The sequence below is a fragment of the Ctenopharyngodon idella genome, chromosome 1 (assembly GCF_019924925.1).
Source record: "Ctenopharyngodon idella isolate HZGC_01 chromosome 1, HZGC01, whole genome shotgun sequence".
In the NCBI taxonomy this organism is placed as follows: domain Eukaryota; kingdom Metazoa; phylum Chordata; class Actinopteri; order Cypriniformes; family Xenocyprididae; genus Ctenopharyngodon; species Ctenopharyngodon idella.
The window spans coordinates 28,121,472-28,136,210 of NC_067220.1; the positions used below are offsets into that span (position 1 = coordinate 28,121,472).

At 37.9% G+C, this 14,739-nt stretch overlaps 1 protein-coding gene across 2 annotated transcripts in view; it reads left to right on the forward strand.

Annotated features, from left to right (window-relative positions):
• nlgn4xa (neuroligin 4 X-linked a) overlaps positions 1-14,739 on the forward strand; it is a 110,304-nt gene that overhangs the window by 2,985 nt on the left and 92,580 nt on the right. For both annotated transcript variants that reach the window (XM_051908443.1, XM_051908451.1), the window contains exon 2: positions 3,990-4,740. In XM_051908443.1, the coding sequence (XP_051764403.1) occupies positions 4,278-4,740 (463 nt within the window). In that variant the 5' untranslated portion in view covers positions 3,990-4,277. The remainder of the gene's footprint in view (positions 1-3,989; positions 4,741-14,739) is intronic.

Below are 14,739 nucleotides of genomic sequence, written 5' to 3' on the forward strand. Positions count from 1 at the left end.
GAGGGTGCATTTAAGAGAAGCGTGTGTGGTACATTTACAATGAAAATTCCAACCAATCACCTTTATCTAAATTTAACTGAGACAGACTTGGGGACAGTGCCACAGCTAAATACACAAATGCACATCCAAACACACATTTAACACTTTTTTATGCATTTACTACTAGAAAATGGCATAGATTTTTTTTTTATAATTAATCAATTGAGAGCATCACTAAACTGGTATGATATTTTTAAACTTTGTTTACTGTATTTATCCATTTACACATTTAAAATAAAATGTATCACAGTTACCTGTACTTGATGGCACTGAAGAAACTGTTAATTCCAAATGATTATATTTATTCATGCTCCAAAATTGTATGATTTTCTTTATTCTGTGGAGCGCAATATAAGACATTTTTAAATATGTCGCATTGAGTGTTTTTTCCCCAGACAATGAGGTCCAATGTTGTTTTGGACCCCGATGACTCTTTCATTGTGTGGACAAAAACACTTGGAAGATTTTTCAAAAAACCCTTAATACAGGTTTTGAGCAATATGAGGGTGAGTAAATTAAGGAACTTTCCTTTTTGGGTGAACTATCCCTTTGGGTGATAGCCAGTATGGACAACTTTATTCTTTGTTCTTGTTTGTTGCAATAGGGTATTTTGGCAGAAAGTGCTTCCATACTGAGCCTCTTGAATTTAAGCATTGCTTGAGGATGTAGCAATATTGGCATAATGTTATTGAATAAATCCCTCTTGGCTGGTCTAGCTGGACACCAGACGAAGAGCGCATATAAACTGGTGGATGTTACATAGCTTTTTGACTGCATTGGAAATTAAATTGCCAGCCAGACATTCAGACCCATCTGCTTCAGAGGACAAATATGTACGTGAAAGGTTTTCTGAAATGCCCATCTCAGTGTCAGGATATTTGATGATCAATGACAAAGAGAGAACTAATATATAATAACTAATAAAAACTAGGGCTTAGAAATTAGTAGGTCTATCACTTAAATCAACAAACACCTGATGGATAATGCTGTCTTAATTCTTAATCGTTTAAAATGTGATTTATTTTAAGTTTTCTCACTTTCTTTTTTTGTATCTCTTAAAAATGAAGCCATTGCAGCATGTACAACACAAGCCTTGATGTCTGGGCTAAATGATGGTTTTAATTAAAAAAGGGGGGGAAAAGAATAAAAAAAAAAAGTGGACTTAAAACTCGAAGGTGTCATGGGATGGGTCTTTCTCAGACTACCAATAAAGATCTTTTAAAGCATGTATTCTGTACAGGGACTCGATCCTTATTATATTCTTACTCCTTCATTAGATTCTGCCTTAGAGGAATATCACCTTTCAAATGCTCTTAAATCCCCGTAAATATTTAGCAGAATAATATTTTACAGTCATTTGCCATATCAGGGGATGTTTTCTACGTTGTATAAAAGAGATAATGCTTCCTTGTTGTTTGTTTTCTTGTGCTTTCATGTTTTCTCTTGTGACTGTCAGTGCTTAAAACATCCTGCTGTTGTAAAGCGTTCTGTTATGAAGTGGAGAAGTGGAGATAACCCTAATCCTTTTGTAATTTAGCATTGCTCAACACCAATTTAAGTTAATGTGACTGACTCAATGAGTCTATTATATCATCACTGCTTTGTTCGCACAATTAACTTTCCATGGGTTATGCTATCTACCATCTGATCTCTGCTGAAATTGCTTTTTGATATGAGGAAATGAAAAAGTTATATCAATCAATCTTAGATTCTTGAAGAATTATTTAGAAAGGCTTTAGAAATTACAATGTAGATAAGTGAGTGTGACATCTGTTAAAGACATCATATTTTGAAGCAGTTGGCAGAATGATGCCCTTTTATGACTTTGATTTTAGTTTAAATAAGAGGTACCGATTCAAGAACAGTCTCATAAGAAGCTTCCCCACTCTGCTTTCATTGACAGAGCTATTAATGGAGGGATCAGAGCGAACGAAAGAGTTCATCACTTGTAGATTTACTCAGGACTCAAGTCATTAAACTTTCCCTCCAGAGGCTCCAAGGAGTCCAGTTCAGTAATTTGAGGCAAATGTGCATGAACAATCCATGTGATGATCTTGTTTAAATGAATTTAAACAAATCAGAGCTGTGGTTTGTGCCGTACAACTGCGTTGAAGTTCAAGAGTATCAAAAGCACCAACTGATGAGGATCTTCTCAGTTCTTGTTTTCACGCCCACTCTCTTCCTCCTCTTTCTTGTATGTGGATGAAATGCATGGAGCCTTCATTATTCAAATTCACACGCAGGGTAGCATTTCTTGTGCATAATCTGCTCTCAGCTTTGTGCGCTTCTTCTGTTTGTTCATTCAGGTGGAAAGATTATCATTTGCTCAGACAATAAATGTGATGCAGACATACCATTTTACAATTCACATATATTTAAATCAGTGGCAAATTTGTATTCACATCTACTCCAATATATATCTCTAAGGAAATTTCTTTTGAATGCTTTTTGATTTATTCCAGAGGATCTTCCTGGAAAGATTCCTAGAAACACTGTGACCTTTAGTGTTTCCACAGCGAAAGACATTATCAAACCAATGCCTTTTGTGTCATTCATTCTTTTGTAATCCAGCGAATAGTTTCCTATTGCTAAATTCCCAAATTTGTACGTGAACAACAGACCAGAGTCAAAAGATAATGTATAAATCTGTTTGGATTTGTGTAGATGACTCAGTCAGAAACATGATGAATTCTACTCTCTCAACATGCTCATTGCCTTCATAATTTAGGCTATAATTGAATATGATTCTGAAGAGTATTCTGTAGCTCAAACAGCTGAGCATGGTGGTAGAGCAATGCCAAGGTTTTGGGTTCAAATCCCAGGAAATGCCTGAACTGTTAAAATATTTACTTTGAATGCATTGTAAGTTGCTTTGGATAAATGTTCCTTCCAAATACATAAATGTAAAATGTAAAAAAACAAACAAAACAAAAAACAAAACACATACATAGTTCAGAATTTGAAATTTCACAATGATAACTAATAGTCACAATGATAACTGATAACTTTCATTACTGTATCAAGCCATCAAAACACTTCAAAGTGTTAGATTGTTTTTTTTTTTTTGTTTTGTTTTTTTCCACATTAAGTGATGAGAAAGAGAATAATGTGTAGATTTGAATGATTTGTAGTTCTAAAATCATAACTGCTCAATCATAGAGCATGTTTCAGTCATAAATAGGAGGTACCAATTCAAGAACAGTCTGGTGGTAGAGCAATGCCAATGTTATGAGTTCAAATCCCAGGAAATGCCTGAACTGTTAAAATGTTTACTTTGAATGCAATATAAGTTGCTTTGAATAAATGTTCCTTCCAAATACATAAATGTAAAATGTAAAAAAAAAAAAAAAAAAAACACATCCATAGTTCAGAATTTGGATAACTGATAGTCACAATGAGCCATCAAAACACTTCAAAGTCTTAGATTATTTTTTTTTTTTTCTACATTAAGTGATGAGAAAGATAATAATGTGTAGATTTGACTGATTTGTAATTCTAAAAACATAACTGCTCAATCATAGAGCATGTTTCAGTCATAGACAGACAGTTTTCAGGCAAACAAATAGATCAATATATTCTAAGCATATGTTTTCAGTACAACTAACCTCATAAATGGATATACTATATTTTGTGTATACCCAACAATGCTATGCTAACAGTTATTTGAGCCTATCAATTTACCAGACCACTTACTTTATAAATCATGGCCCAGTGAATGGAAACGTAGAGTCATATTTCATTGTTTGAATCTAGAGTATAATGATGTCTAAGTGTTAGCATTTATTTGTTATTTGAGTCTATTCTTGTATGTTTTCTCTTTCAGTGCAAGGTTACCTTGGCATTCCCGATGCTTAATGCAAATCATGCATATTAATAAAGGAAATGGAATTCCTCTGTTTTTGTTTATGACAGTGAATGAAAATTTACAGGCTGTTCTTTCTTTCCCACAGGCAAACCAATAAAGGAGGAATTGAAAGGAGGGAATAATTACACCAGAGATCAGCTCAGGGAAAAAGTTTCTCGTCAGAAGGATAGCAGTTAAGAACGACAAAAATACAACTGAGATCCAGAATCTCCCTCATGGCTCGGGGGAATGCCATGATCGTTGATTTAATTGGTGGGAGTGCTGTCAATCATCTGTCCGTTGCAGCCTGAGGGCGGGTTTTAACCTTGGCTGTGGGAGAAGGGAGGAGTGGAGGACTGTGAATTCAACTAACTCTGCCAACCGCAGCTGGACCATGTCACGGCTCGGAGGAACTCCATGGATAACGCTCACCATGGTTCGTCCGCTGGCTACTCTACGCCTTTTTACCTGGATTGTGCTTGCGGCTGCTTGGCTAGCCATTACACAGGCCCAGCAGCACCCTATTGTCACGACAAACTACGGCAAGCTAAGAGGCTTGAAAACAGCTCTGCCCAATGAGATTTTAGGGCCTGTGGAACAGTATCTGGGGATTCCCTATGCCCTGCCGCCCACGGGGGAGAGAAGGTTTCAACCCCCCGAGCCCCCCATGTCCTGGCCTGGGATTCGAAATGCCACACAGTTTGCTCCCGTTTGTCCTCAGTTTCTGGAAGATCGTTTTTTACTCAATGATATGTTACCCGTATGGTTCACCGCCAACTTGGATACCGTTGTAACCTACGTACAAGATCAAAGTGAAGACTGCCTATACTTAAACATTTATGTTCCCACCGAGGATGGTATGTAATTTCATTTCTAACATAATGTTATGTATGTCTTTAATGTTTTCTTTTCAACAGATTTCATCATTGTTTGTTTGCTAATTAGGTTGTAGAAATGAGATCTTTTTTGTTGAGATAGATCATCTCAGTTGTTTTACAGCACAGTCTGTTTAGTTAGAATCATCACAACGTGACCTATGAAGATTTTTCAAGCTCAGCCAACTGAGAATTTCCAAATGGCTTTTTGCGTGTTTGTTGCTGACACTTGTTGCTGAAATTAGATTACTTTTTTTTTTTTTTGGCAAGATACCCCATCACATTTAGGTCATTGATCAAGCTCAAGATTATCAATTCAGTGTATACTAGTCCCCTATACTTTTTTTTTTTTTTGATTATTGTTAGCATCTCAAAATCTGGCTAGTATAAAATTTTCTTTCTTTTGGGAATAATTTTGACCTTGAATATTTTGGCTGGTGTATATCATCTTATGTATTTTTTTTTAATTGCTGTTAGGCCTATTTAAATTTAAACTATTTTAATAATTTGCAGATACAGTAGCACTCAACAAAGTTACTTCTTGGAGAAATCTCTCACAGAGGTTAAGTAGCCATGTTTGTATCTTCAAATTATTTTGTTTCATTATTATAACATCATAATGTTAAGATATTTTGCCATGGATGTCATTAGTCAACCAATTGGGGATAAATAGGGAAGCTACGAATCTTGCTCTTTATTACACAATGCTTTGTTACTTTATTTATAAATATAACATTTGGTAAATAGATTTATGTAGAGTGAATTCGGGGTTATTGGGACACTTTTTGTGATGACTGGGGAATGATTGGAGAAAAGATGACTGGGAAAAGTGTCACAATCAACCTGAATTCACCCTATTGGAACCTGAATTCTGGAATCTATATTGGAATTTGGAATAACTGGAATAGTAGTATATATATTCCATGATTCTTACCTGAAATCAATGTTACTCTATTCCCATGCATTCACGACTTTTGCTATGTGCAGTAAATTTCCAACAGAATGCGTCAGAATATTGTGACACCTCACAGTTGTGCTTTAAAAAAACCCTCCTGTGATGTTGAAATTCAATCCTCTTTTGTGTCGTACTGAAGATGGTCATCCCCTGTTAGCTTTCAAATGCCCATCATGCCTTGGCTCTCCAAATTGCCCTTTTCAAAGTCCTGTGTAATATGGGAACATCCTGGCATTTTTGACTCAAAGAGGGACTTGCTCTGCAGTTGTGCCGCTGTTGAAAGAGGATGACAGATATAAAAAAGCCCTTTCGTGCCATATCAAAAGAAAAAGCATGATGTTCAGGGCTTGAATGGAAAACCTGGATCACCTCTTCGTGATCTATAGAAAACAGGTTAGAGACACATAAATTCTCTGTTTTAGTTTCCTGCATCTTTTGTTAGCTAGATGCACAAAAGAGACTGCAGTCTGTTAGTGACGGAGTCAGCTTTATCTCTCAGTGCAGTTACGAGTGAAGGCTGTGGAGGTGGCATCCTGTTTTGTTGTGAATTAATCACAATGAATGCCTCAGCCTGAAGGGACGGTCTGGGTGAAGAGACAATGCAGGCTCCCTTCCACTCTTTAATTGGGAAAGCTAACCAATTTAATTTCTATTGAACTATTCAAAAAACCCATTCAGAGAAAAAGAAAGACATTGAAAAGAGGCAGTCACGACAAATCAGTGCTTGTTACCCTCATTGTTTATCTCAATGGGTGGACTTCTTTAACCTAACATCTGAAATCCAGTCTTGTTTTAAAGATAATTGAGATCTGCACGTAGAGTGCAAGTGGGGAACTGACACTTAAGATCATGTACTGTAATTAATCCCACTCCCTGCTGTTCCACAACCTGTCAGCCTATATATATATATATATATATATATATATATATATATATATATATATATATATATATTAAATATGTGTCCGGACTAGTTGACACACTATTTACTCTAGCGAATACTTATTTATTATTTATTTCTTGTAATTAATTTATTTTGGGATTTTTAGAAAAAAAAACAAAAAAACAAGAATAGCAATATATAGCCACAGTGATAGCGGTAAAATGTCTGCATATTCAAATATTCCTAATATTTCAAGACATAACATTTCTTAGTATTTATTCTTAGTATGTTACTAGAAATACTAGTCATAGTACTTATTAGTCTTAGTCTTATGTCCTACTTCACAAGTATGTGCAAAACTTGATTCCATCATTTGAGAATGTTCCAAATAACTTCAATGGAAGCAACAAAGTCTGTCCTTTTCTACCAAAGAGTTCAAATAATGTCAAATGTGCTTATTTGATAAGTGATCAAAAAGTGCAGAATCATAAGTATTTCTAATTTATATTAAGCCGTATTTCTTTTTTTTTTTCTTTTTTTTCTTTTTTTTTAACCGTAAAACTTTTTCACCTTGAAGTTGTTTTTTGAAACCCAGACTTTCAATGTCATCTCAAACTCCATGCCACTAAATATATCTCAGAATACATCTCAGAAACTGCTGATCTCCTGGGATTGTGACACACAACAGTGTCTAGAGTTTGCAGAGTACGAAAAAGAAAGAAAGAAAGAAAGAAATGAGATGAGTTGAGATCAGTTGGTGGTGATGCTGGTGAAATTGCTTGGTTTGGAGGAGAATGGCTAGAATGGTTCGAGCTGTCAGGAAGGTGGCAATAACTAAAATAACAATGTATTACAACAGTGCTATTCCGAAAAATATCTCTGAATGCTCACCTTGAACCTTTAAGTGGTTGGCTGCAACAGCTAGCAAACACAGCAGGTTCCTCTGTCAGCTAAGAACAGGAGGCTGAAGCTACAGTGGGCATATGCTCGCCAAACTGGACATTAGATGAGTGAAAAAAAAAACATCCTTTTGTCTGACGGATCATGATTTCTGATGCGATGCAGATGGTAGGATCAGAATTTGGTGTTAACCATATGAATTCATGGATCCATCCTGGTTTTTATCAACTGCTGCTGGTGGTTAAATGATGCAGGGAATATTTTCTTGGCACACATGAGGTCCTTAATGCCATTTGAGCATCATTTAAATTCCACATCCAAACTGCTGTGATCTGCAACCTTGTTGACCGTGTGCATCTCTTTATGGCAAGAGTCTACCCATTTTCTGATAGTTAATTCCAGTAGGATAACATGCCATGTCACAAAGACTGCATGTCATTGAGTTTAGTGTACAATGGTCTCCTGGGAACGGCATGAATGTGAATCAGCTGATGAATTTAGAGCGAATGCGTGATGCTCTCATGTCAGTTTGGACCATAATCTCCAAGGATCGTTTCTATAACCTTGTTGAATCCATTCCATGAAAATTTCAAGCCATTTTAGGGGCAAATTTGTGTTCTACAGAGTATTAGAAAGGTTTACCTAATAATGTGGCCAATGTGCATAATATAATTAATATGCCTCTAATTGTGATTGCTGTCTTATTTGAAATTTGCTGAGGATTTAAAACATAAAAGAAATTACATTTATCAACATGGTTTTTGTAAGGTGAGTCTTTGAGGTATCTGTAATACAATCACATATGATCATCTCTCATTTTGCACCCCCTCTGTGGCTATTAATTTGTTGCTGTCAATCGCCTCTGAATAATTGGCTATTTCTTTTGGTTAATGTGTTTTGTGTGAAACCTTTATTTGAGCTGTGGGGATAGTATCGACCGCTGGGTAATTAGATGTCCTTTAATGTTCAGCCAAAAAAAAAAAAAAAAAAAAAAAGTGTTCAAAGCTAGTGTAACTTAGTTCTTCATATTCTTCAGGTTGAATTATTAATGAATATAATGTAATGAGCTTCTGAACTAAGGGATTAATAAATGTGCTTCGTACATGCTAAAAATACAGATTCAACCTGTGTTGAGGAGAAAAAGAAAAAGTAGATTAATATACTATTGGGTGACTGGATTTTTTTAAGTGTCAAAATCTGGGCATTACAGGTGTAAAGGGTATCCCTGTGAATTTTTGTGGTATGCATTCATGCATATGCTCTTCCTCAACACATTCCTGTTTTATTAATGTTAATTTTTAACAAAGTTTTTTTTTTTTTTGTACTCTAAAAGGTTACTGCATTGAATTTAAATACACTATATTGCCAAAAGTTTTGGGACGTCTGCCTTTATGGGCACATGAACTTTAATGACATCCCATTCTTAATCCGTAGGGTTTAATATGGAGTTGGCCCACCCATTGCAGCTATAACAGCCTCAACTCTCCTGGGAAGGCTTTCCACAAGGTTTAGGAATGTGTTTATGGGAATTTTTGACCATTCTTCTAGAAGCGCATTTGTGAGGTCAGGCAGTGATGTTGGCGAGAAGGCCTGGCTCACAGTCTCCGCTCTAATTCATCCCAAAGGTGTTCTATCGGGTTGAGGTCAGGTTCCTCCACACCAAACTCACTCATCCATGTCTTTATGGACCTTGCTTTGTGCACTGGTGCGCAGTCATGTTGGAACAGGAAGGGGCCATCCCCAAACTGTTCCCACAAAGTTGGGAGCATGAAATTGTCCAAAATGTCCTGGTATGCTTAAGCATTAAGAGTTCCTTTCACTGGAACTAAGGGGCCAAGCCCGACCCCTGAAAAACAACCCCACACCATGATCCCCCCTCCACCAAACTTTACACTTGGCACAATGCAGTCAAGCAAGTATCGTTCTCCTGGCAACCGCCAAACCCAGACTCGTCCATCGGATTGCCAGACAGAAAAGCGTGATTCGTCACTCCAGAGAACACGTCTCCACTGCTCTAGAGTCCAGTGGCGGAGTGCTTTACACCACTGCATCCGACGCTTTGCATTGCACTTGGTGATGTAAGGCTTGGATGCAGCTGCTCGACATGGAAACCCATTCCATGAAGCTCTCTATGCACTGTTCTTGAGCTAATCTGAAGGCCACACGAAGTTTGGAGGTCTGTAGCTATGGACTCTGCAGAAAGTTGCCGACTTCTGCGCACTGTGCGCCTCAGCATGCGCTGACCCCGCTCTGTGATCTTACGTGGCCTACCACTTTGTGGCTGAGTTGCTGTTGTTCCCAATTGCTTCCACTTTGTTATGATACCACTAACAGTTGACCGTGGAATATTTAGTAATGAGGAAATTTCACGAATGGATTTATTGCACAGGTGACAGCCTATCACTGTACCACGCTTGAATTCACTGAGCTCCTGAGAGCGACCCATTCTTTCACAAATGTTTGTAGAAGCAGTCTGCATGCCTAGGTGCTTGATTTTATACACCTGTGGCCATGGAAGTGATTGGAACACCTGAATTCAATGATTTGGAGGGGTGTCCCAATACTTTTGACAATATAGTGTATATAGTTACATAGAATAGAAGTAGACAAAAAGTTACAAAGTATATAAACAATTACAATTTATGCAAAAGTATTTTTTTAATTAATAATCAATTCTGAACAATCAAATGTAAATAACATAAAATAAATAAATGCATTTTTTTCCCTGTATATTATGACAGTTACATGTTATTACATTTAATTCATTTTAATAATATTGTATTATCAAACTAAGAATATGGGTAAACTGTGGCCATAAAGTGAAGCACACGGTCAGCAAGGTTGCAGACCACAGCAGGTTGGATGTGGAATTTAATTGATGCTCAAATGGCATTAACACTTAGAAAAGTGAGAGAGAGCAGCAGTAAGTGTGTAATGTTATTATCATGGCAACCAAATACATTGCAAGCTGATTTGAAAAGATATTCTATGAGTGAAAAAATGTGCAAATCACCTTGCAATGACAAACATGACTTTCCTTCTCTGTTATTTCATCCTACTGCAGCAGGCATAGGGATTCCAACATTTCAGGTTGGAAGAATGGACACCTCTAACTATTTTACAGGCCATAGGTTTTTTGTAGGTTCACCATTTGAAACATTCTGTTGGCATTGGTAGACCTATTCAGTGAAATCTTGAATAGCACTGAAAATCCTTCTGTGACATTAAACAAAAGTAGGATTTCCAGTTATGAAATAGGATGTCTTGTTTTGTGTCGAATCTTGCATTCGGTTGACAGCTCTACAAAATCATAGATATGAACATTTAGCTGTTAAAATTGCTTTTGCGACCTCTGAATGAATTTCTCCTCAGTCTTGACATTAATTACATAATTTTATGTAAGCACATCAAGCTAATCTGTCTAAGCCAATGTAACCATAACATCACTTATGCAGTCAGTTATGTAATGCTAATGCTGAAATACTCTAGGATAGTGAATAAACATTTCTAGAATAGTTTGTGTACTTTAAGCACTAGTTAGAGTCACCTTTGGGTAATTTTCTGTACACCTTTATTTTTTAAGGTATTATTAAGATATTTCAAGGTATTATGTCTTTGTCCCAACTCATATTTTAACGTTCATTCATTCATTCATTCATTTTTTTTTTTAAATTTTTTTTTGTGTAGGAATGTTTTTTTTTAGTATTAGTTTTAGAATTAGAATAGTAGGATGACATGTGATACAGTGTAGAAACTGTGGTGCTTTGAAAACAGCATGTCTACTTATTTATTTATTATTTATTTATTTATTTATTTATTTTTTACGTGGTCCAGTGTCTCAACTTTTGGCTTAACCAATGGCATGAGTTTTACTGGACACTGGTCGACAGGAGCTGGGCTTAAGGCACAGTAGAAGTGTTTAGGAAACTTTTTTGATAACTCATTATTTTTGCAGTTCCCTTTTGAGGAAACTTCTATGCTGCGTCAGCTTCTGACGCTATAGGGGAACCTGGTGTCTGAGGAATGTGTACAGACATGCCGTTCAATGGCCGACGCAGTGCGATGGCATTGTAAGGTGCGCCCCAGCATTAAATAAGGGGCGTCTGAGTTAATTGTATTGTGTGCTAACCGTTTTATAAAAGCAATAAGCCCTGTGAAGCTGTGGTTTACAATTAATTAATAACAGCTAAGGGGCATTGTTAGGCATGACGTGGAGGACACAATACAAATATTAATTGATATGTATCAATGCAACTTTAATGAAGAAAAATCATTAAAGGCCTTCCTTACGCTGAAGAAAAAAAAAAAAGTCCCTGGCCATGAACAGCAACAGAAGTTACATTTATTACGGCATTAGATGGCGGCAAAGATTGTCTTTATGAGCGAGTCACTCAGGCACAAAGACTTTTATATTGAAACACGGAACAAGATGCAAATGACAAATGCTTTGACTAGTGCTGTCAGTGTCAGCAGGGCATGGGAAAACCCATTAAATGTTAAAAGGACAAGATCGCAGCTGATATTCAAACAGATTTTTTATTATGAACATAGGACTAACCTGAAGGAAAATGCTAAATCTGAATGCAGGTAATACACTTGGTCACTCGATATCTCTCTCACAACACTCTTCTACATAATGCAGTAAGCTTCAATGAACAAAATGAACTGAGAACAGACATATGTTTACGTTGCTAAGAGTGGTTGCTAAGACAGACGCAGCAACATACACACTCAATGGCGCATCGTGTATTATGTAATGCGGTCAGCTGTATGTTTTCGGGAATTTTACAACGGCTTCGAACACGGCTCAGAATCAAGGGCCGGAACTATCCATTTTATAACATGTCATTAGCTTCTTTGTCTTCAGGAAGCTGCTTGTTTGTGTGCTGTGTGAAGATAGGAGTGTGTGTAAAAGAAAGGATAGAAGGTAAGCAGAATATTGTGACCAGACAGTTCAAACACTGTGTTCCTCCATGCCTTCTTTTTTTAACATCTGCTGATGGTCACGAGCTGTGTGTTATATGTCTGGGAGTGGAGCATGCACGTTTAGCCCTCGAGGGGGGTGGATGCATTCATTGTGATGATTTGCCATCGAGGAAACTGTGATCCCAGCTGGCTCTCTTGACGAGAGAAGAGAGTCAAGCAGCTGAACCCCGCAGCTCTAGCCTTGCTTTGCTGAGGCACCGCATAGGCTGTGATCATGGGAATCTCAGATGTAGCTGGTAGAGGAGCGTGAGGGAGCTCCCCTCACCTCTCCCATCCACTTCATTGTTACCCATTCTTATGTCAGAAGCTCAGCAGCTTCTTCCGCGGAAAACAAGGACCCATTGCTCGCCTTATTGCTCTGATAAAATAGACGTGGTGTCGCTTATAACTCGTGCCACAGCCTGACTAGGCTTGAACTGCTCCGGCTCAAAACGTGACACTGCAGAAGGTCGTTTAGATGACCAATATCGGTGAAGTCATAAGTGTGCAGCTCCGTTGAGTTTTCCTTTTCTCCCAGACCTGCACATTGAATTTAGCATCCTCATCACTGAAGGCTCCTGTTTTCCCATTTTGCCCTCTAAACCATGTCAGATGACATTGAGGTTGGTGGGCAGAGCGTATGCGGCAGCTGGGCAAACTAGTGGCAGTACTGCAAGCTTATCAGACAGATCTGCTCAAAGACCTGGATCAAGGGGAGGGCTTATCCCCTAAGGCAGTCTCTGAACTGTGTATAGCCACAGATCTAGCTCTCCGTGCCACCAAGCACTTGACGCCCGTCTCTCTCGGGACTGTTTGGCACTGTCATTGGGGAGGTGATGGACAGGTTTAGAGGGGCGAGAATGCAATTGGCTGCCTATGGGATGTGTATCCCTTGCCGGGTTCAGGCCCCTCCTATATGGTCTATGTCCTTTCCAGGAACGAGTACCTAAGTTCCTCCTCTGAGGAGTGGGGGGAAAGGCACCATAATAGGAGAAAGCCACACCCAGATCGGCGAGCTATAGAGGGGAAGCAGTGAAAGAGGAGAGTGATTGAGTGGGGCTGAGGCCCCCTTTTCCATTCCTTTCAGCTCATCCTAATCATATGTGCCCTGGGAAGAAGAGCAAAATGCAAGCGTGGCTAAAGCGAGCTGTTCCTCTGAAACCCTCCACCGCCCCCAGCTCCACCTGCCTAGATCAGCTATGGGATGTCTATTTATGCAACAGCAGCATATATTACATATCTTTTAGCATGTCTATCTATTAGCAGTAGCAAATGCATACTTGCTCTGCAGTAGCAACAATCAACAGCAGCAATAACAGCGTAAAGCAGATCTAGTCCGCTAAGACCAGATACATTGACATTGCCATATTCAATAACATGCTAAAACTATTCCAAGTGTTTTCAGGACTGAACTTCATTTTTAAGCAAATAACTTTTCAGTCTTGCTGTGGAGTTCTGGTTAATGTGTAAAATATCTGTGAAAGGAACCTTGGTGCTCCAATTTTAGGTAAGAGCACAAAACTACAACATAAGGTGGTGGAACGTGTCAGAGCGATTACACAGCAGTGTGTAGGGCAGTGGATCTCCCTCCTCTGATAGGAAGTCAGATGAGAGGAAAGACAGGGGTAAGTGTCTTAGAGCCGGTCAACCATAGAACTTCACCGCTGGGTGACACAACATTTGGGGTCATGTGTTCATAGACACATTCATACACACTCACACAGACAAAATCAATCACATACACATATAATTTATTGCCCAATTATACATATACTGTATAGTGTATATGCACATGTGCATGTGACCACACAGTTTGTTGCACCCTACATTTCTGGGTCTTAAATCATTATGAATTTTCAAGTAGCCAGCACTAGTCAGTATGGAAGATTAGATGCAGATACATATGTATTGATCTGCAAGTAAGAAAATTTAAGTTTTATTTTATTACCAAAACTTGTCCTACACTATCAAAAACAAAATATATTGTGTGTTGACAGAATATAAAAACAGACATCACATAGGACTAAATGCGTAACATTTTAAGAAGAAAGAAAAAAAAAAAAAAACGCTATACAAAATACTAGTTTTATATAATTTGAACTGATACGGCACCTGGAAAGATGCATGGGCATTAGTTTGCGTTATTTTAATGTTATGCTTTTTTCTTTTTCTTTTTTGTTTTTTTACCTAAAACCTACCCCATTGAGACGGTGGTGTGGACATGTCCAAATCTAAGCTTTACATTGGGCTTAAACAGCTCGCCCTTTTACATCAGATT